We start from the raw sequence: 18,339 nt of genomic DNA on the forward strand, positions 1-18,339 counted from the left end.
GGGCGCGGCCAGCACGGTCTCTCACCAGGAGTGTGCAGGACACATTCGCGCGCAGTTGGTTCAAGGGGAAGCCGGCAGGCAGCCGGATAATCACACTGAACTGCTGACCTGTCCCGGGGTACGTCCTCCTGGGCCCTTCTGCCAAGGGTTTAGGCCCGGGGGCGGCTTTCGACCCAAGTGCCCCCAGGTCAGGGGCCGTGCAGTTTCTGCAACAGCTCGCCGCTTCCGCGGCGGCGAGAGCCGGGGGCGGCCCCCAGCCTGCAGACCGATTTCCAGTTCCTCCCGCGGTTCCGGCTCCGGAACCCATTCTCGCCTTAGCTCGGCGCTCACCACGTACTTTTGGACTCAGTGCCGCGGCCCAAACCACTGGGACACAGACCTCTTTCAGGGAAGGGCCGCCCACCGCGCACGGCAGTCATTAGGGGTTTACCAATTCTCCTGAGACAGTTTATGATGAAAAGTGTCCTGAGACAGTGGAGGGCTGGGATGGAGGGGGAGTGGTGGTGGTGGGGTGTGTGTGTGTGGGGGGGGGGAATGGAAACAACTGTATTTGAACAATAAAAAATGTGAAAAAATAAAAACGTGATACCTTATTTTTCGTACTGTCCGCCGTCATCCTCTGAGCCACCAAGCCGACACGGCGGGGTTATGCAGTCCTCAGGAATACTTACCCGGCACATTTCCTCTTCCGCTTAGACCTCACGTCCCAGTCAACGTTTGAGGAGGTTTTTAAAATTAAAATTTTTTTTAGTTTTAAAATTTTTGCATGCGCTGCAAAATTACTCTGTTGCGAGGCGATTATGAAGTCTTACCATCTCACCTCCCCCAGTGGCACCGCCATCTTGCGCAGAATTGAATCATGGGAGCCACCATTTTACAAGGGCGGGCGGGTATTTCCGGTTCCGGCGAAGGCTCGCTCTCCCTTTTCCTCGGCAGGGCCGTGGCGGGAGCGGCTGTGCTGCTCTTCTCTGTGAGGGATCCACGTCCATCCTCGTCGCTGCGGCGACACCCGCACCCGCCACCGCCATGACTGAACAGATGACCCTTCGTGGCACCCTTAAGGGCCACAATGGATGGGTGACCCAGATTGCTACTACTCCCCAGTTCCCGGACATGATACTGTCCGCCTCTCGAGGTACGGGCTGAGATACGGGTCAGGATTGGCGAACAAGGGGCTTGCACGCATGTTGGCGGCTAGGAAAACTCGGGATGTAAGTTGGATACGCAGCCTTTGCCTAGGCCTCAGTTGGGATGCACACATCGAAACGTGGGTCAGATCAGCCAGTGGCTGCCAGGAGGGTTGCAGGGTTGGGGGCCTTTTTTTTTTCCCTTGCACTGCAAGTGTGCTTAGGTGTGCCCAGGAGTCTACGGGTCGGGTGAGGCAGTGATGACACCAACATGCCATCTGAGTGCCCGTGCTGAGACCCAGAGGCTGTTTCTGAGTTGCCGCCCGGCCCTATGCTCAGTGGGAAGAGGGTGGACTCCAAGGGGACCGAGCCTGCCCTTTCGGTGTCCGGTTTTCCTTACGTTTCTGTACCTGACTGCCTTTGGAAGCTCCACGTGCCTTCCGGAGGTTGCGCCCACACTGTTGGAGATGGTCTGAGGCTAGGCTCGTGCCTGGCGCTAATCGAAAAGCTTGGGCTTTAGTTTTAGTGAAAGCATCCGTGCTGTAGTGTGTGAAGCGACCTAATTCCAGCGCTTTTGGCAGCCTCAACTGGGTTTCCCACATCCACGCTGCTGGGTTTTGCCTTAGAGGTCAGATAAGACTAAATAGATGTTGAATTGTTCTGTGTCTCAGAAAAGGGCATCCTCAGTCTGTGGAAGTTTTGCATATTTGAGGTTAATTCTCAACTTAAACGTTTAGTTCTCTTCTCAGTAGTCACTTGGCCTTGGCTGTTAATGGTCTCAATAGCCTGCAGTTCCCCTCCCTCCCTGAGTGTCCTTAAGTTGTTACATTTAGACCCACCTTGAGGCATCCTGGATTATCCAGTAGGCAAGCAAATGGCCTGTGGGCTTCCTCACTGGGTTTTATTTCTGTTTTACTTGCCCTCAGACAAGACCATTATCATGTGGAAGCTGACGAGGGATGAGACCAACTACGGCATCCCCCAGCGTGCTCTTCGTGGCCACTCACATTTTGTTAGTGACGTGGTCATCTCCTCAGACGGCCAGTTTGCCCTCTCTGGCTCCTGGGATGGAACCCTTCGCCTCTGGGATCTTACCACGCAAGTAGCTGCTCATTTGGCTCTGGGGTGTTGGGGGAAAGCTGAGCAGAAATGAGGGAGATGCTGTTGGGAGGTGGTTTCCTCTGGGCCATCAGTTCCCTTGTGGGAATAGTGAATCCAGAGAGACCTAGAGAGGGTAATTGGTTGCTTGGCCTCCCTCCTCTCTGCTTTCAGTCAGACATGCAGAAGTGCTGATGGGTTTGGTTGAGCAGTTTTGCCAGATACTGCCATTGGGAGTAGGCAGGAGTTTGAACAGCTTCCATCTTGAGAGCTCCGTCTTTGGTTAGTCAAGCATAATGGAAGATCCTGGTGATGACAGGTGACATTGTCAGCCAATCCCCATGTGGGAATGAGGACATGTCCTGCAATTCTGAAAGGATCCTCTGGCATATTCTCAGCCTTCTGTGATTAGAGCCACGTCCAGGGTTGTGTGAATAAGCACAACTCTGCTGGGGTGGGAATGAGGCCAAGGAAATGGTCTAACTGGAAGAAGGCTCACAAAGTCTTCTAGATATTGACCAAGTCCTTCCTCTCAGGGGCACTACCACACGCCGATTTGTAGGCCATACCAAGGATGTGCTGAGTGTGGCCTTCTCCTCTGACAACCGGCAGATCGTCTCTGGCTCCCGAGATAAAACCATCAAGCTATGGAATACTCTGGGTGTATGCAAATATACTGTCCAGGTAAAGTGAAGTCACGCATAAAGGTTCTCTCCCAAGGTTAGGTTCTCTCTAACCTGGGCCGTATGTGGTGACTTCAGGCCTCACTGATCTTGAAGATTGTCATCATAACCAAGGGATGGCAGTCTAGAGGTTCATGGGACAAGTTGGTTTTCCCTAATTTCCTTTTCATCTGTAGGACGAGAGCCACTCAGAGTGGGTGTCTTGTGTCCGTTTCTCACCCAACAGCAGCAATCCCATCATCGTCTCCTGTGGCTGGGACAAACTGGTCAAGGTGAGCTTAGTTAGAGCTGGGGTCTTTGCTGGCTGGGATGTGTTCCCACTGTCTCCCTCCCATGTGTTCATAAACTCCAGCTTTGAAAGTTTTGTCCCTCGTTTTACTTGTTCCCTCTTGCTAGTTGGTCTAAAGCAGCTAATGGATGAGCCTGAGTCCCTTTTAAGGCAATAGAGCAGTTGTTACCTGTTTTAATCTTAATTGTCCATAAGTTACCAAGACAAATTCTTTAGCTCTTTTGGTTACTGCTGGAATTATTATTATTATTATTATTTTTTAATTGGCCATGCTATCCAGGAATGCTTTTAAACAGGGTTTTAAACCCCTTTCTGTTTGACTTGAGCCCTTCTGGCTCTGGTAGATCCAGAGCTAGGTTCTTTACCCCACTCCCCCACCACCCACTTCCCCCGCCAATTTAGGTGTGGAACCTGGCAAACTGCAAGCTGAAGACTAATCACATCGGCCACACTGGGTACCTGAACACTGTGACTGTCTCTCCAGATGGATCCCTCTGTGCTTCTGGAGGCAAGGTACTCAGAAGCTAGGAGTCGCCTACTCAATGGGGTTGGGGGTCTTAGAAAGAATATTTAAGATAATGAGGTAGCAATTCAAAAGTAAACATTTCTAGGGATCACTTTCTGGAAATGACATAGATGAGGAGTACTGATTAAAGGGAGAAGACTGTCTTCTGTACAGTTGGTCTCTTAAAACCATTGAGATCAGGATCTTGTTTTCCAAACTGATCATGGTGATTCAGAAGTCATGGGCCTTTGGTAGGATTGGTTAGGTGGTATATTAAAGGTGTACAGAGGTAAATATTGGTACTTGAGTCTGTAGTTTTTGGGAAGTTCAGAGTATAAGGGTGCAGATAGTTAAGAATTAAGATGATCTTTAGGCAGCTGGAATTGACAGACATCTGGAAGAGGTCACATTGTTCTGACTTACCTTTCCTTTCTCCCAGGATGGCCAGGCCATGCTGTGGGACCTCAATGAAGGCAAGCACCTTTATACACTTGATGGTGGGGACATCATCAATGCTCTGTGCTTCAGCCCTAATCGCTACTGGCTCTGTGCTGCCACTGGCCCCAGCATCAAGATCTGGGTAAGTATGGGCTGCAGTTGAGCCCAGGTACCTAGCTGTATTGTGTAAGCCCTGACAACATTGTGGTTTTCCTGAAAACTCCTGTTGGGGTGTCGGTGGAGACCTAGGAAAAGCTAGTTAAAATTTCCTGGATTTGGGATTTGCAATGATTAGGAGCTCTTTGCCTCTGGAAAAGGGTGACAAATTATAATTGCTTATTTACCCTCAGCACATTTGACATTTTGATCTAATTTATGGGCCAGGGGACAGTCCTGTGCATTTTAGGTTGTGTAGCAGCATCCCTAGTCTTTACTCCCCACTAGTAAACTTCTTCCCATAGTGACAAACTAAAAATGCCTCTAGGCATTGCCAAATATGGGGTGGGGCTGGCAAAAAAATCCTTTTGAAGTCACTGAGAGGCTTTTGGAGGAGGGAGGGTTAGTGTCAATGGCATTAAAGTGCTAAGAGTTTCCTTTCCTTACTCAGGACTTGGAGGGCAAGATCATTGTAGATGAATTGAAGCAAGAAGTTATCAGTACCAGCAGCAAGGCAGAACCACCCCAGTGTACCTCTCTGGCCTGGTCTGCTGATGGCCAGGTAAGTGGGTGTGTCAAGCCTGCCAGTCACAACCGGCATCTCTGATGTAAAGTAACATGACAACATTAAGATAATGGGATATGGGGTGTCTATTTAGCTGTGCCAGTGAACACAGTGTGTATACCTACTTTGGAGGGCAGAGATTACTTGTGTCTTCAGTTAACTTTACCTTGACAAGTTTATAAGCATGTGAATCCTTATTACCAGCTATTGCTTCCTCTAGGAGTAATCACCCATAATCAGGTAGAAGAGTGGGGATCTTAAAGGCCATCTTTGCTGTACTGGTGGGACTTCAGAGTTCCATGGCTCTGATGTAACCACCATCATTTCTCCTTTGCAGACTCTCTTTGCTGGCTATACAGACAACCTGGTGCGAGTGTGGCAGGTGACTATCGGCACCCGCTAGAAGTACCTGGCAAAGCTTTAAAAATTAAAAAAACCCTGGTTTTCTGACATGTAGAGAGTGTCTTTCTCTGATTAGGAACAAAAGACTACTTCCATGCTGTGCTGCTTACAGGTTCAGATACTAGCAGACTGGAAGCCTAGACCGAGTAACTAAGGCTTTGGGGGTGGGGGCGTGTCAGTCTTGTTAGGTTCCCTCATCACAGTGTCCCGTTTCAGATACTGATTCTCAGGGCCTCCCTTAAGCCTGGAAAAATTGTTCAGTGAAAGGGACTATTCACACTGGTTGCAATCATTTTAAAATTAGCAGAGCCCTGGCTTGAGCACCTACCTGCAAATCACAGGGTCACTGGTTTGATTCCTGGTCTAGGGCCCATGCCTGGGTTATGGGCCACATCCCCAGTTGGGGTGCATGAGAGGCAACCACACATTGATGTTTCCTCCCTCCCTTCCTCTCTCTCTAAAAATAGATCTTTAAAAAAAAAAAAAGCAGAATCCTCAGATACAACTCTGTTTGCACCTAAGAAATCAAACAAAGGTGCATTTTGCTCTTCCTCCAAAAAGACTAATGCAGAAAACTTATAGAACTCTACAGGTTAAGGTTAGCATATAGCCTACATCAGATTTGGTCATCTTGTTAAAATGGAGTTTTTCAGTTAAGTCACAGCAGCTCACCAGAATTGTTGCTTAATAATCCCATTTCATTCTTTACATTATTGGAGATTAAAAATGGATAGAGCCCTGGCTTGCGTGCCTTGGTTGGTTGGTATGTCATTCAGGAACCAAAAGGTGGGTTTGATCCCTGGCCCAGGTGTGTAGGGGAAGCAACTGATCAATGTGTCTCCCTCTAAAAGCAATGGGAAGAAAATGTCCTCAGAATTTTTTAAGCATCTGTGGAGTGATACAATTGTCTTTGTGATCAAAGCTGGGTAAATGACAGCATGTTGAAGTCACCTGTAATACCTTCTATTTCCTCCTTGACTAAGGGTAACAAGGCATCTCTGACTTAAGATCCAACTTTATGGGGCTCCAAATAATTCACTTAAAAAAAACTTGGGAAATGTGTTCTAGGTTCTGGGCCTGAGCCATATGGGTGGGGAGATTTTGAGGAAACCATTGTCCCAAAGCCTCAGAGCAGGAGTCAAGAGAATGAAGTCAAGTATAACATGAAGAGTGCCTATAAATTTGGGTGTACAAATGGGAAGGGTAGGATTTGTACCCCAGTCTCTTGAGACCAGGGTCTCAGCACTAATCATATTAACCACCTCAATTTAGTAGAGGGCTGGCTTCCTGTGGAAGAAATGGTTTCCAGGTCCTATCTTTAGATTGTCTAAAAGAACAGACTCCGCAAAAGCAGCAAATAAAACTTTATTTCCACAACACAACCCAACTTCCCTTTTCCCCAGGAACATAAATTGACCTGGGCTATCAAAGCACAGGACAAAAGCTGGTAAGTGACAAGGCAAAGGGTTACTAGAAAAATAGATTATACCCAAGGCTCTCCTTGTAGGGACCCAAACCCTGGTCCCCAGGCTCCCCATCAGGGCTCATCAAATGGAACTAAAGACATGAAGATGATGGAGAATGACAAAAGGAACTACTGAACAAAGGGGAAAGGAGCCTGGCAGTGAAAAGGGTAGGGTGAGCTTTGCTCCTACATTAAGTGCTGGAAAAAATGGGAAGAAAATAATTTATTGGGAGATGTAGTTTCAATCATGTCGACCATTCCAGATCTCTCATTGAAGCTAAATTCTGGCCAGTCTATGGAGGTAGAAATTGGGGATGGAAGAAAATTTAGAATCCTTCCTTCCCCCAGAGAGTAGATGGTTCTTTATTATCCAGCTCTACCCTTAGTCCATCCTGCCTCCCCCAGGAAAGCTACCAAATCCCTTAGCTAAAACTTGCATCAGAAAATGTAATTGGAATAGGGGTAGTCATGAGTCTTGCCCAAATCCTCCAGCCTGGGAACTGATGTGAAGGTTGAAAAGCAGGGATGGGGAAAAGGAAGTTAATGAAATTAAATATCCCCTCCCCTACTCAAATTCAGGCCCTGGGCATACAGAGGGAGGGAAGACCAAGCAGCTGTTATCAGGGACCCATGCAGACCTGTTGGACAGATAGTAGGTGAGAGGAGGCCGAGCTGGAGGCCAGAAGGGTTCGTTAGGCTCCTAGAGGGAGAAGAGCAGGGTCCTGGGGTCAAGGAAGAGTAGGAAGCAATGCAGTAACAGTTTTGGGAGCCTTTCAGCCCCCAAACTTACGGGCCACCCTCCACCACCACCCGCCCCACCAGTGCTGACCAGAGGGGCCCCTGCGGGTGGCAGGCTGATCAAGGGCACAGCTTGATGCGGGTGCCCTTGGAAAGCACCCGGAAGAAAGGGAAGACACGCTCGCCCAGGAAGGCAGCTGAGAAGGTGTGCACATGGGCCAGAGTCTCGGCATTGTAGAAGCCCAGGCGCCCAGCCTCGTAGTCCAGGTACACGCCAAAGCGCCGTGGCTTCTCACTTGGGCTCAGCAGCGTCTGCTCCGTTGAGCTCTGTGCCTGGTAACGTTTGCCATTGGTGCCCACACACCACACTTCCCGCTGGAGCAGGGGCTGCTGGGGTAGGTGGAGCCGGCGGCGGCGATGGTGATGGCGTGAAGAAGAGCTGGCATCCCCGATGCCCACAGAGGAACCCCCAGAACCCACCTTCTCCTTATGGTGGGTTGATTCACGGGCAGCACCCACCGCCCAACCCCGCCGCCCACCCACCTCTACCTCCCAGTAGTGCCGGCCAGAGCGGAAGCCCTGGGCCCCCAGTACGCAGCAGTCGGCTGAAAAGCGCTTGGAATGGTCAGCAACCTCCTGCCGCCGCTCTGCCAGGCGGACACCCCGGCGGTCAGGAGACAGCATCAGGGCCGGGTGAGCCGTGTCAGGGTCCAGCGTCAGGTCCACTTGGGAGGGAGGACGACAAATACGCCAGGGATCGGCCCACTGTTCCCCCATGATCAGCGAATGTCAAGGTTCGGCCTCTTCTAATGCCCTCCCCGCCCCCCTCACCTCCCCGATCCCCAGCTATCCTCAGTTCCCCACCGTTCCTAGAGGCCAGGCTCAGGTTCCTAGGGGCTCCACCTCTTTTCCCACTCTTGATTCCAGAACACTGGAGAGGTCTTCCCTCTGGCCCTGGCTCTTCTTGCCAGCCCTCATCCCCAATACCTACCTGGGCTAGGAAAGAAGTCTTGGCTTGTAGCCCTGGGTGGCCTACCTGCTGCCTGCTCCATCTCTGCCCCCATTCTTCCCCTGGGGCCCATCTTCCCTCAGAACCCAATCTCAGGTCTGTGAAGGGAAAGGCAAAGGAAGGTCGTCCAGGTGACCTCCCTACCTCGAGCAGCCTGACAGAACATCCGGCTCATTTTCCTCACGATGGCGTCTGTCAGGAAGTCATGGCTATGGGGTTGACACGGGTCAGGGGACCAGATCTCTGGGGGCTGCAGCTGTACCTCTTCACACCTGGAGGAAGGGGACCAGGCAGGGGGTGGGACCATGATATTCCCAGAGGGAAGAACAGAAGCTGAGGAGGAGAGAAGGATACAGGAGGCAGAAATTTGGGTCCTGGGGAAGGAAGGAGAGGGGAAGGACAGCCAAAAGAGGTGGGGATTGGGAACCAGATGCCACTGGGTCACAAAGGATAAAGGATGGGAACACACCTATTGAAAGTCTCCTTGATGTCCTGGGAATAACAAACACAAAGAAGGAGAGGGAGAAAGAGACAAAGAGAGGGTCAGCTGTGCAGGGGTGGGTCCTTTCTCCCACTCCAATGCCAGCCAGAGAAAGACTGAACTCGAACAGGGAGTGAGAAAAAGCACCTCAGGTCTCTCGGTAACATGCACCCATCTAAATCATCCTATGCCCCAGCACACCTAACTCATCTCATCTTGCTGTGAGCCCAGGAATAGAATTTTCAACCCCGGTAAAATAATTTTCACAGTATGACTTGGTCATCTTTTTCAGGAAGTCACCATCAAAAAATCTTTCCTCGATTCTCACTTGAGACCCTCCTTCTACAACTGATCTTCTCAATTGTCATTGGGTATGATCACACATACACACCACAATCGACAATAATGCTTATCTTCTGCCACAGGTGAAAGCCCTGTGCATTCCTCCCAATGAGAAAAGGAAACCACGGACAGGTAAGGTGTGTGGAAAGCAATGTCTGACAAAGCAAACACAGGGTGCTCGGGAGCAGACAGGGAAGGGGGCACTGCTTACCTGGAGCAGCCGCAGGCCCCCCTGCTGGCTCCGCTCTTGGGCCTCAGCCAGCAGGCAGCTCAGCTGGGCTGCCTGCTCAGCCAGACGGCTGGCCGCTGCTCCTGCACGCCCCAGCTGGGCTTCATGCATCTCTCGAAGGCGCCGCTCCAGCCCTGCCTGCTCTTCAGCAAGAAACCTTGTCAGCCGCCCAAACTCTGAGGCCACAGCTGCCAGCTCTGACTTCATCTGGCTCTGGGATGATACAAGGGGATAGTAGATAGCACCTCAACACACAGAAACATAAACCCCCAGTTTTGCAACTGCTGCCCCTCAATCCAAGACAAAGGAGCCCTACATCCCAAATGGAAAGAGATACCTAACCCCTTCCCCACATCCCAGCCTTATCACTCCCCCACCCCCAGCACACTGGTCCAGAACACCCACCGCTGCCTCCAAAATTCATCTCTACCTTGGCTACCTAATTTGACTCACTCTTCAGGTCTCAGCTTAAATAATCCCTGAGAGAAGCCTTCCCTTCCCTCTAGATCTAAATCAGGACCACTCCCAGAAATATCACTATGTCTCCTCATGGCATATCTCAATTTCCAACGTCCAGTTTACACTGGAGTCCCTGTAGTATTCTTCCCCCCGACTGCACTGGAGGCTCTGTTTGCCACAAGATCCTTGGACCCTGGCACAGCGCCCATCATGGAACTGGTGCTTGGTAAGAATTTCTTGGAATGAATAAACAAAAAATTCAGGAATTGAGATATGAAGTTAGGATCCTGACTATCACACTAGTGACCTTCGGAAAGTCACCAATCAGGAATCGGCGAATGGTTTCTGTAAAGGGACAGATAATATTTCATGCTTTAAGGGCCAAGAGGCAAAATGAAGGATATTATTATGTAGGTACTTCTATTATAATAAGAAAATATATCTGTCCATCCCCATCCCACTTGCCTGGACTGGGCACTCCCAAATGGTGGGCACACTTTTTGTCCATGTATCATCAGCTGGTGACATTCTTAGGACATAGAGTGACAAACCGGAGTGAGGAGGGAAGTCCTGACTGGCCAAGTGGGTGAAGTAAAAAGTCAGTTTCTCCCTCTGTCCCAGTGACACACAGATCCTTACACTTTCTCTGCACACCAGCGACCCCAAGTCTCAATTTGGGCAGCGGGCTAGAGGCAAGATGACTCCCCAACTCCCATACCCAGATGCCACCACCCAGCCCCAGGCAGCTGCCAGCAGCAGAAGGCCCTGAAGTGTAGGTGGCAACAAGCACAGGCCCTGGGAAGTGCTAAGGCCCAGCCACAGGCCGGGGGGCAGGCACAGAAGAGGTGGGGAAAGAAGTCTGATAGGAGGGATACCCTGCACTTGGTCTCTGAAGTTCAGCACCAGGCCATTCCAGTGCCTGGTGGCCTTATAAAAACAGACAGGGGATAAGGGGTGAGAATTGAGGAAAAAAATATCTAAAAATACTTCTTAGGGAGAGGTGAGCAACAGTGAAAAGGGGCTGAGAACCACTGGACTAGAGGATACTATGTCTCTACAATTCTAACATTCACTAGTTCCTCCCCTCCATTAGGTACCTTGGCCCCTCTCATGTTCCGGATTGCTCTGCCCACCACCTGCCATCTACCCTGGGATCTGGGGCTTCTCTGATGGCTGCTATATGGATTTTGCCTTGCCCCCTTCTGCTCTCTGCTATCCAGCATGGTGGGGACAGAGTGGTAGGACACTGGATCTGGGGTGAGGTGGCCTAACGTCTCTAAGCTAGGCCTTTCACCCCCATTTTAGAACCTGGGAATGCCTCTCTCTTCTCAGGACCCTGGGAAGGTGTCTGTCTACCTCTCTCCCAGGCCTCAGCTGCCCCTCTTCAGCATATCTAGTCACGATCTGTGAGAGTAGACAGCCCATCTTCCCTGCCCTGACCACAGAGCCCGTCAGCCCCTGTCAAGGACATCCACCCACCTTCAACTCTGTCACCCGCCTCTCCTCCTTGGCTTTCATCTTCTGAACAGCCTCCAGCTGCTTCCTTAGAGGTTCCACATGCCCCTGCAGTTTGGCCTGAGGGAACAGTAAAAGGAAGGCTAAAGGCCTGGGCTGGGAGAGGAACCTGCTCTCAGAACCACCTTGCCCTTCCTCCCTGCAGTGGGTTGGGTCTCAAAGCCTGATCCCTATCACACATATCAAATGAGCATCCCATTCCCTTCTTTCTCTGCAGATGACAAAGGCTCCAACCCACCCCCTGCACTCATGTCCACAGCCCCGGATGTGTTCTCTAAAGGGAGGATCCTGATGACTACAGTGCCCCACACTAAGGGGTAGAGTGGGCCTGGCTTGAGCACCTCACCACAAAGTCCTTCCACATAAATGCTGCTGCCTATGGTCTCTTCCTCCTCATAAACAATCTTTTTCAGAACTTTCATCTCTAAGTACTTTTCTGACTTTCATGTGATAAAAATCCATCAGTCCTTCTCCACCACTTGCAGAATATGAGGCTCTCACTGCCCTTACATTTCTAGCCTTCCCTCCTTTACCTACCTCTTCTACAGACTTAGTTTTAGCTACATAAAACTGCTTGTCTTTTCCTAAGTTTAACTCCACACCTTTATCCATGCTGTTCCCTCTGCCTGGGAATGCCCTTCTCCACTTGGCCCAAGGCATTCTTCCTTTAAAACCCAGCTACCTGACTATGGCCCTCATCCTCCCTGCCCCCATCTTCCTCTGGGATCCCAAAGAACATGATCACAAGTTTTACAATAGTTCCCAGGCACTGTAATCATTACAAGTGTGCCTGCCTTCCCCAAGACAAATAGGGGTTCCTGGGGGCAAAGTTGCTACTTCCTCCCCCACTCAAGCACTTGCTAAATGGAAAACAAACTCCCTCTCCTATTTTTTAAAAAAATATTTCTAGACACAACAGAAGGGAGGGAGAAAGAGAGGGAGAGGAACATCAAAGTGTGATTGCCTCTCATGTGCCCCCCACCAGGGACCATGCCTGCAATCCAGGCATGTGCCTTGAGTGGGAATGGAACTGCTGACCCTTTGATTTGCAGGCTGGCGCTCAATTCACTGAGCCATATCAGCCAGGGCTCCCCTCCTAAAGTTTTAATCTTCACATGAAAATATGCACTTAAGCTCTGTGTTCCAAACATTTGTAGCAGTCCTTTTTCTTTAAAAGGGCTATCAGAGGCACCAGAATGGGTGAAACAAGCCCAAACAATTTGTTAGTTCATTTTTTTGTCTTTTCCTTCTGTTTATTTCTCCTTTTCCTGGAGGGGTATAACACAAGGCAGAAGATCTCAAGCCTAAACTCCAATCTGATCCTAAATGCAACCAGGTGACCAGAAGCAAGCTGTGATCCATTTCCTCATCTGAAAATAAGAATTGGGAGTAATACAATCTACCACTTGTACAGTATGTTTTGCACAACACCTGGTATGTAGCCACAGATCAGTGAATGTTATCTACTATTCCCTACTTAGGCCTTAGGCTGCCAATAAGAGTCTGATAATGACCTCTGAACTAAAGAAGTTACTGACCCAGGGTACAAAAGGCCCTGTAGTTGCACAGGTAAGTGGTGGTAGAAAAAAATTACTGTAATAATAATATTACAAATCAATCTCTAACATGAAAATAGCATAAACTACACAAAATTTTGCCTTTTGATATTACTTTACTTTTTTCCAGTAGTGTACTGCTAATAATTTCAATTCTATTAATATAGAATTTATGATGCTTAAATTTTCCATTTAATATTTTCACTGAATTGTTGACAAAAACTCATAAGCAGAAATCCAAATAGAGTACTATTTAAGAGAAATCTTCAAGGACCTTTACCTTTTTTGGAGCTTTATTTATACATCATTTGTGTATTACCTATTCAATAAAGAAATATTTCTTTAAAACAACACAATGCCAAGCTAATTTGGTGTATGTATCTGAATGCAATAAACTACTTGCGTGTAAAACACCCTATAAGTTAGAAGGCAATCACTCAAATTAGTTCTATATAATAAAACTTATGCATTGACATTTGCTAATCAGTTAACATCAGATTATTCATCACAGAGCCCAAATGGATTGGCATTCAATAGATACGGTTAACACAAATCAAAATCCAGTTTCAGAAGCGGTTTGGAAGTCCTGCCAGGGGAGTGTGAAGCAGAAAGGGGTAGAATGCCTATGGATATTCCACCCCGAGATTCGGTGAACAAAGTGACCACACATTATTTGATGGGTACAGTTAACTAGGAACTGAGGGGATATAAAAGGAAGGACAAAAGGGACTCACAACCTCCCCTAATAATGCAGGGTCTAAAAGGCAGGTGATATGACTAATGCAGTGAGTCCCATGCTAGGCTGGGCTGTCTAAAGATACTCTCCTCGTCACTGATGCCGAATCTCTAGTGGTAAGGCTCACTTACTTTTGAAGATCTCCACTAATAATCTGGCTAATCAGCCAGGTTTGACGATCACTACATGAAAGAAATAGTTACCCTGTCACAAGAGGATATAGGTTTGTCTGAGCTATACCACAACTCTAGATAGATTACTCTAAAATTGGGGAAATGATATTATCTATATGAGGTTACTGTAGGAATCAGGAAGTGTGAAAATATAAGGCATAAAACAAAAAAGAACTGTGCTGATCACAGAAATCTATCTTCTCCCCTTCCCTGTCCCATCACTTCAAACATATCCAGGCCTTCGCTAAGCAGTGACATTTGTGCTGGCTGTCTCACAGCCAACTCTCCTTTACCTATGTCTATAAAGAGTCAGGATCAGAAGTAGGGGGCAAGATATTAACAAAAATAGAATCAGACTCCAAGATGAAGTCATATGTCAGAAAAGTCAAACAGACATCCAAATAGCAGTGACCTTGTTAACAGTATAGACCAGGGGTGGGGGGGGGGGAGGTCATAACCAAGTCCATCACTTACTAGTAGCTGTGTGGCCCTGTGTATATTACTTAAATCTCTCTGACTCTGTTTCCCGATCTGTAAAATGGGAATAGAAACCATATCAAACTCACAAGGTTGTTCTAAGTTTTAAATGAGACAGTCCCTGAAAATTGCTTGGTACAGTGCCTGGGGTACGTAGTATACATTCAATAGATAATAAAATTCAAAGACATTTGGAGATTTGCCCCCAAGTAATTAAGTGTATAGCCAGGACTACTGACTTAAAAGTCTCTCCCTTTTTTCTGAACTCCCAGGAAAGGTAAGAAGTTCTGGCCAGTACATCAGAATGGCGCAGACCCAGCAAAAGTCCTGGGGGAGAACCAAGCCATATCATGAGGTGGGGAACCCATTAGAAGGCAAGTGCAGAGCCTCTGAGTCAGACACTAGGAATCATCATTTGTATGTACCTGATCCTCAGAGCTCTTTCCTGTTCTTTGAGGCCCCAAGTTCTTGCCATTACTAGGGGTCTCTGTCAAGAATAAACTTTAGATCACCCAAAGGAAAATGAGACTAGGGGGCTCTCACCTGCACTCCTTACTCTTAGGGACAGAGAAGGTGGGAAACACCAGTGACTTTTCCCCAGGAGACATTGCCCAGTCACCAGCTTTGCCCAATTTCCTTTGAGGAAACCAGTCTTCACTGGCCTTCACTGTGTCTGTGTACAGGATCCTTCTCACTCTAACCCTTGGTGCCAGTGAGTGCTTAGATAAGGAGAATCAGCTCACCAGTACATGAGGTTCTTTGGAGAGAAGACATTTCCTTTTCCCAGCTCCACTTCCTCTCCTTCCCCACTAAACTCCCATCTTCTCTCACCTTGTACTCCTGCACCACCTCCTCCAATGGCACCACGCTGTGCTGTTTGTGGCTCCTGGATTCTCGACACACCACACAGATGGCCTCTTCGTCCACCTCACAGAAGAGCTTCAAAGCTTCTTGGTGCTTGGGACAAATACCCTGCTCATTTCCACGGCTCCCCCGACCGGGTGCTGGATGCATCTGCCGTATCACCTGGACCATGTTGGCTAGCTGCAGGTTCGGGCGGAAGCTCCGCCTGGGAAAGCTCTTTCGGCACTGGGGGCAGGTGAAGCACCTCCGAGGGGCTGGAGGCGGGGGCAGTGACGTGACAGGGTCTAGCTCCTCTTCCTCGTCCTCCTCCAGCACTTCTTCCTCCTCCTCGTCCTCCCCCCTCAGGTCCTCCTCCATGTCCCCCAAGTAGTAGTCCAGGTCTTCTTCCTCATCCTCCTCCTCCCACACATAGTCCATGTTGTCCCAGTTGGACCCACCCATGCCACCGGTCCAGAACACACCTTCCTCTTCCTCCTCGACCTCTTCCTCCAAGTCGCCCTCATAGTCTTCATCCCTCATAGGAGTGTCCCAGCCCCCACCGGCCCCCACAGCCTCCACTTCCTCCTCTTCGCCGTCCTCCTCCTCCTCCTCCTCCCGGTCTAATTCGTCCCTGTCCTCCTCATCCTCCCCTCCCCACAACTGGGTTACACACACTCGGCAGAAGTTGTGCCCGCAGCCGATGGACACGGGGTCCGTGAAGTAATCGAGGCAGATGGCGCACACCGCCTCCTCCTGAAGGGTCTGCACAGGGTTGGGTGCCATGGCAACGGCAGCCATCTTAGTGTCCACTCAGCCAGTGTAGATGGTTGGGGGGGCAGGGGTGGGGGTCTTTTCTCTCAGACGCCCTGACGACCCGGCCCCACCCCCAGCCCTGCCTCTCCACACCTCGCCTCCAGCGCAGCCAGAGAAATGTCCTCCCGACAACCCACCCCTCAATAGTGTCCTACTCCCAGACGACAATTGTGTCTCTGCTGGGGGGAGGACACAGCTGAGCGCGACCATCAAGTCCCTCAGGTGGCCCTGAGTGCAAATCTGTCCCAACGCTCCTTGGGCCTCCTCATACCCCCCCTCCCCTCATCACTTCCTGGCTCCGCCTTCTCATTTCCGGTCTTCCTCTCAGCACTTCCGGTACCTATAAGCCACCCAACCTAGAGAGTTCCTTCCTGGGTCCCGCAATGCTCCCTCCTTCCCGCCCCGGGCTCGGACAACAGGAAGCGGCGAGGAGACGCTCTAGCATTCACTCGGGTGCAGGGAGGGAGAGCTTGAACGGTAGAGGCCCACATCTCTGTGGTGCGGGGGAGCGAGAAACACAGATAAAACAGAAGGACTGACTACGCCCCTCCCCCGCCAAGGGGGATAAACGTCAGGAAACAGTGGAAGCCTTTGCGGTTGTCCGCTGCCGGTGCTATCACCGCATTGGACCGGCGCCATCCTACTACCGGACACCAAGGACTGCAGTGAAAAACCCAAAACTCATGCTGGAAGAGGAGGGGCGCTTCTCGGTGAGCGTCCTGAAGTACTTCCGGTCCTTCCAGGCAGAGGACTTTGTTGCTCGAGTACTTGGAGCTTCCTTCGGTGACCGTGAGGAGGTGGGACCTGAAGAAATGCGGTGGTTGGGGACCAGAGGCCCTTCCCCTCCTCCGTTATATAGTTGCCAACTCCACACCTATTTTAAAAATTGCCGTCTGGTCACTGTAGCATTAGAAGAACTTTCCTAGCTGCACATCAGCAAAGGGATAGTGGCAAGACATTACGTGCACATTGACATAGTGGAACACTCCAGCCGTTAAAAGGAATCCTCTTCAAGATGTATTAAGGGAAAAAAGCAAGGTACCTAACAGTGTGTAGAGTGCACTGCCATCGGTAAAAAGGAAGAGGGGAAGGATGTTAAGCATATTTGATAGTCCTGTGGTTACTCACAGAAGATAAGGGTAATAGTTTCTGTTCTCAATAAATTGTGAAATTAGAAGTAATGTCATGCACAGCGATAGAATGTTGCTTAGCACATAGTAAGATGGTATGTTTTAGCTACTCATTATCATCGAGGTTGCTTGTCTCTGGAAGAATAACTAGTACCAGAGGTTCTCTGGGGGTGCCCAGGGCCCAAGATAGGAAAGATACCTTTTCGTATATGTCATTCTGTATCTTTTGAATTTCGAACCAAATAAATGGATTACCTTAAAAGTCCCCCAAAAACCCCACCTTTTATCTCTAAATTGCATTGGTTCATTCATCCACTCATCACTTTCTGAGCTGTGCACTGCTCCTGCTCTGAGGCCAAAATACCTCGAGGTCTGTTTTCATGGGGTCGCAGTCTCAGAAGAAGAACTCATAATGGGTCTGTGGTATTGATTTTACTCATTCAATAGGAGAGAGTCCTATCCCAGATGTAGAAGTGTATTAGTCAAGATGTCATTATGAGCATCTGTCTCACAGGTGGCAAACACAAGGCCCGCGGGGCCCTCCATCTCCACCTTGTTTTACCTGGCCCAGCACCTTGTTTCCACCCAGCGACAGCGCTGAGCTCCTTGCTACTAGTTAAGGAGTAGTTACACATACAGTCCTAAAATTACATTCGGCCCTTCGAAGGGAACCGTGAGGCTGATGCTGCCCCTGGTGAAAATGAGTTTGACATCACTGACCTATGTCAAATATATTATTTGTGCAAGAGAAATAGTACCTTTTTAAAAATTGTGTCCTTTAATTTTTTTTAAAAAGACTGCAGAGAGAGATACAGGACCATAAGTCGTGTACAGAATTCCCAGTGAGTGTTGGCAGTGCATGATGTCAGGGCAGGGCACACATAATTTTATCCCAGCCTATGGGGAAACACCAAGTGGACCTGTGCTTCCTAAGAGGATGGTGCCAAAACTACGAATCCTCGTGAGTGGGCTATATTAGGCCTTTCCAGGAGCTGTTAGCCCTGCTGTTGCACAGAAGTGCGACCGCAAGACCCGAACCAAAGTTCACCTGAACCAGAGGCAGAAGTTGTGCTCCGTTTTAGTTTGCCGGTCAGTACTGTGGGTAGATTC

The 18,339-nt window shown here is 49.3% G+C and overlaps 2 protein-coding genes and 2 non-coding genes across 14 annotated transcripts; 3 read left to right on the top strand and 1 right to left on the bottom strand.

Moving 5' to 3' along the window:
* The first annotated feature begins 907 nt into the window (after positions 1–907).
* Positions 908–5,311, top strand: RACK1 (receptor for activated C kinase 1). The gene is made up of 8 exons (XM_037153439.2): positions 908–1,135; positions 2,054–2,225; positions 2,762–2,909; positions 3,085–3,180; positions 3,600–3,710; positions 4,142–4,282; positions 4,748–4,858; positions 5,199–5,311. The coding sequence occupies exons 1-8, from the start codon at positions 1,027–1,029 to the stop codon at positions 5,262–5,264; spliced, it is 954 nt and encodes a 317-aa protein (XP_037009334.1). The 5' UTR covers positions 908–1,026; the 3' UTR covers positions 5,265–5,311.
* LOC119055282 (small nucleolar RNA SNORD95) lies at positions 1,379–1,446 on the top strand. The gene has a single exon (XR_005083670.2). It is a non-coding gene; the product is annotated as a small nucleolar RNA SNORD95 (small nucleolar RNA).
* On the top strand, positions 2,528–2,606 carry LOC119055276 (small nucleolar RNA SNORD96 family). The gene has a single exon (XR_005083667.2). It is a non-coding gene; the product is annotated as a small nucleolar RNA SNORD96 family (small nucleolar RNA).
* A 1,298-nt stretch (positions 5,312–6,609) lies between the features above and the next one.
* Positions 6,610–16,388, bottom strand: TRIM41 (tripartite motif containing 41). Of its 11 annotated transcripts, XM_053663722.1 has the most exons (8): positions 15,275–16,388; positions 11,466–11,561; positions 9,510–9,740; positions 8,945–8,967; positions 8,620–8,747; positions 8,010–8,191; positions 7,367–7,428; positions 6,610–7,021 (listed from the first exon to the last, which is right to left on the bottom strand). In XM_053663722.1, the coding sequence occupies exons 1-8, from the start codon at positions 16,082–16,084 to the stop codon at positions 7,006–7,008; spliced, it is 1,548 nt and encodes a 515-aa protein (XP_053519697.1). In that variant the 5' UTR covers positions 16,085–16,388; the 3' UTR covers positions 6,610–7,005. The 11 variants fall into 11 exon arrangements, 8 of the variants coding, with proteins under 8 accessions (XP_053519697.1, XP_053519695.1, XP_037009299.1 ...); XM_053663720.1 differs by having other exon boundaries at positions 6,610–7,428; positions 8,016–8,191; XM_037153404.2 differs by having other exon boundaries at positions 6,610–7,428.
* Between the last annotated feature and the right edge of the window lie 1,951 nt (positions 16,389–18,339).

Source organism: Artibeus jamaicensis, unplaced genomic scaffold, assembly GCF_021234435.1.
Source record: "Artibeus jamaicensis isolate MK-2021 breed Jamaican fruit bat unplaced genomic scaffold, CSHL_Jam_final contig_1085, whole genome shotgun sequence".
Taxonomy (NCBI): Eukaryota; Metazoa; Chordata; class Mammalia; order Chiroptera; family Phyllostomidae; genus Artibeus; species Artibeus jamaicensis.

Excerpts from the sequence above, each read along its gene's own strand:
- RACK1 (XM_037153439.2), top strand. The coding sequence starts at position 1,027 with ATGACTGAACAGATGACCCTTCGTGGCACCCTTAAGGGCCACAATGGA. Across the intron at positions 2,226-2,761 it reads CGCCTCTGGGATCTTACCAC|GGGCACTACCACACGCCGAT; the intron begins GCAAGTAGCTGC and ends CCTTCCTCTCAG. Across the intron at positions 3,711-4,141 it reads TCTGTGCTTCTGGAGGCAAG|GATGGCCAGGCCATGCTGTG; the intron begins GTACTCAGAAGC and ends CCTTTCTCCCAG.
- TRIM41 (XM_053663731.1), bottom strand. The coding sequence starts at position 16,084 with ATGGCTGCCGTTGCCATGGCACCCAACCCTGTGCAGACCCTTCAGGAG. Across the intron at positions 11,562-14,440 it reads ACAGGGCCACACAGCTACTA|GCCAAACTGCAGGGGCATGT; the intron begins GTAAGTGATGGA and ends CTGTTCCCTCAG. Across the intron at positions 8,968-9,509 it reads GGGGCCTGCGGCTGCTCCAG|GACATCAAGGAGACTTTCAA; the intron begins GTAAGCAGTGCC and ends TGTTATTCCCAG.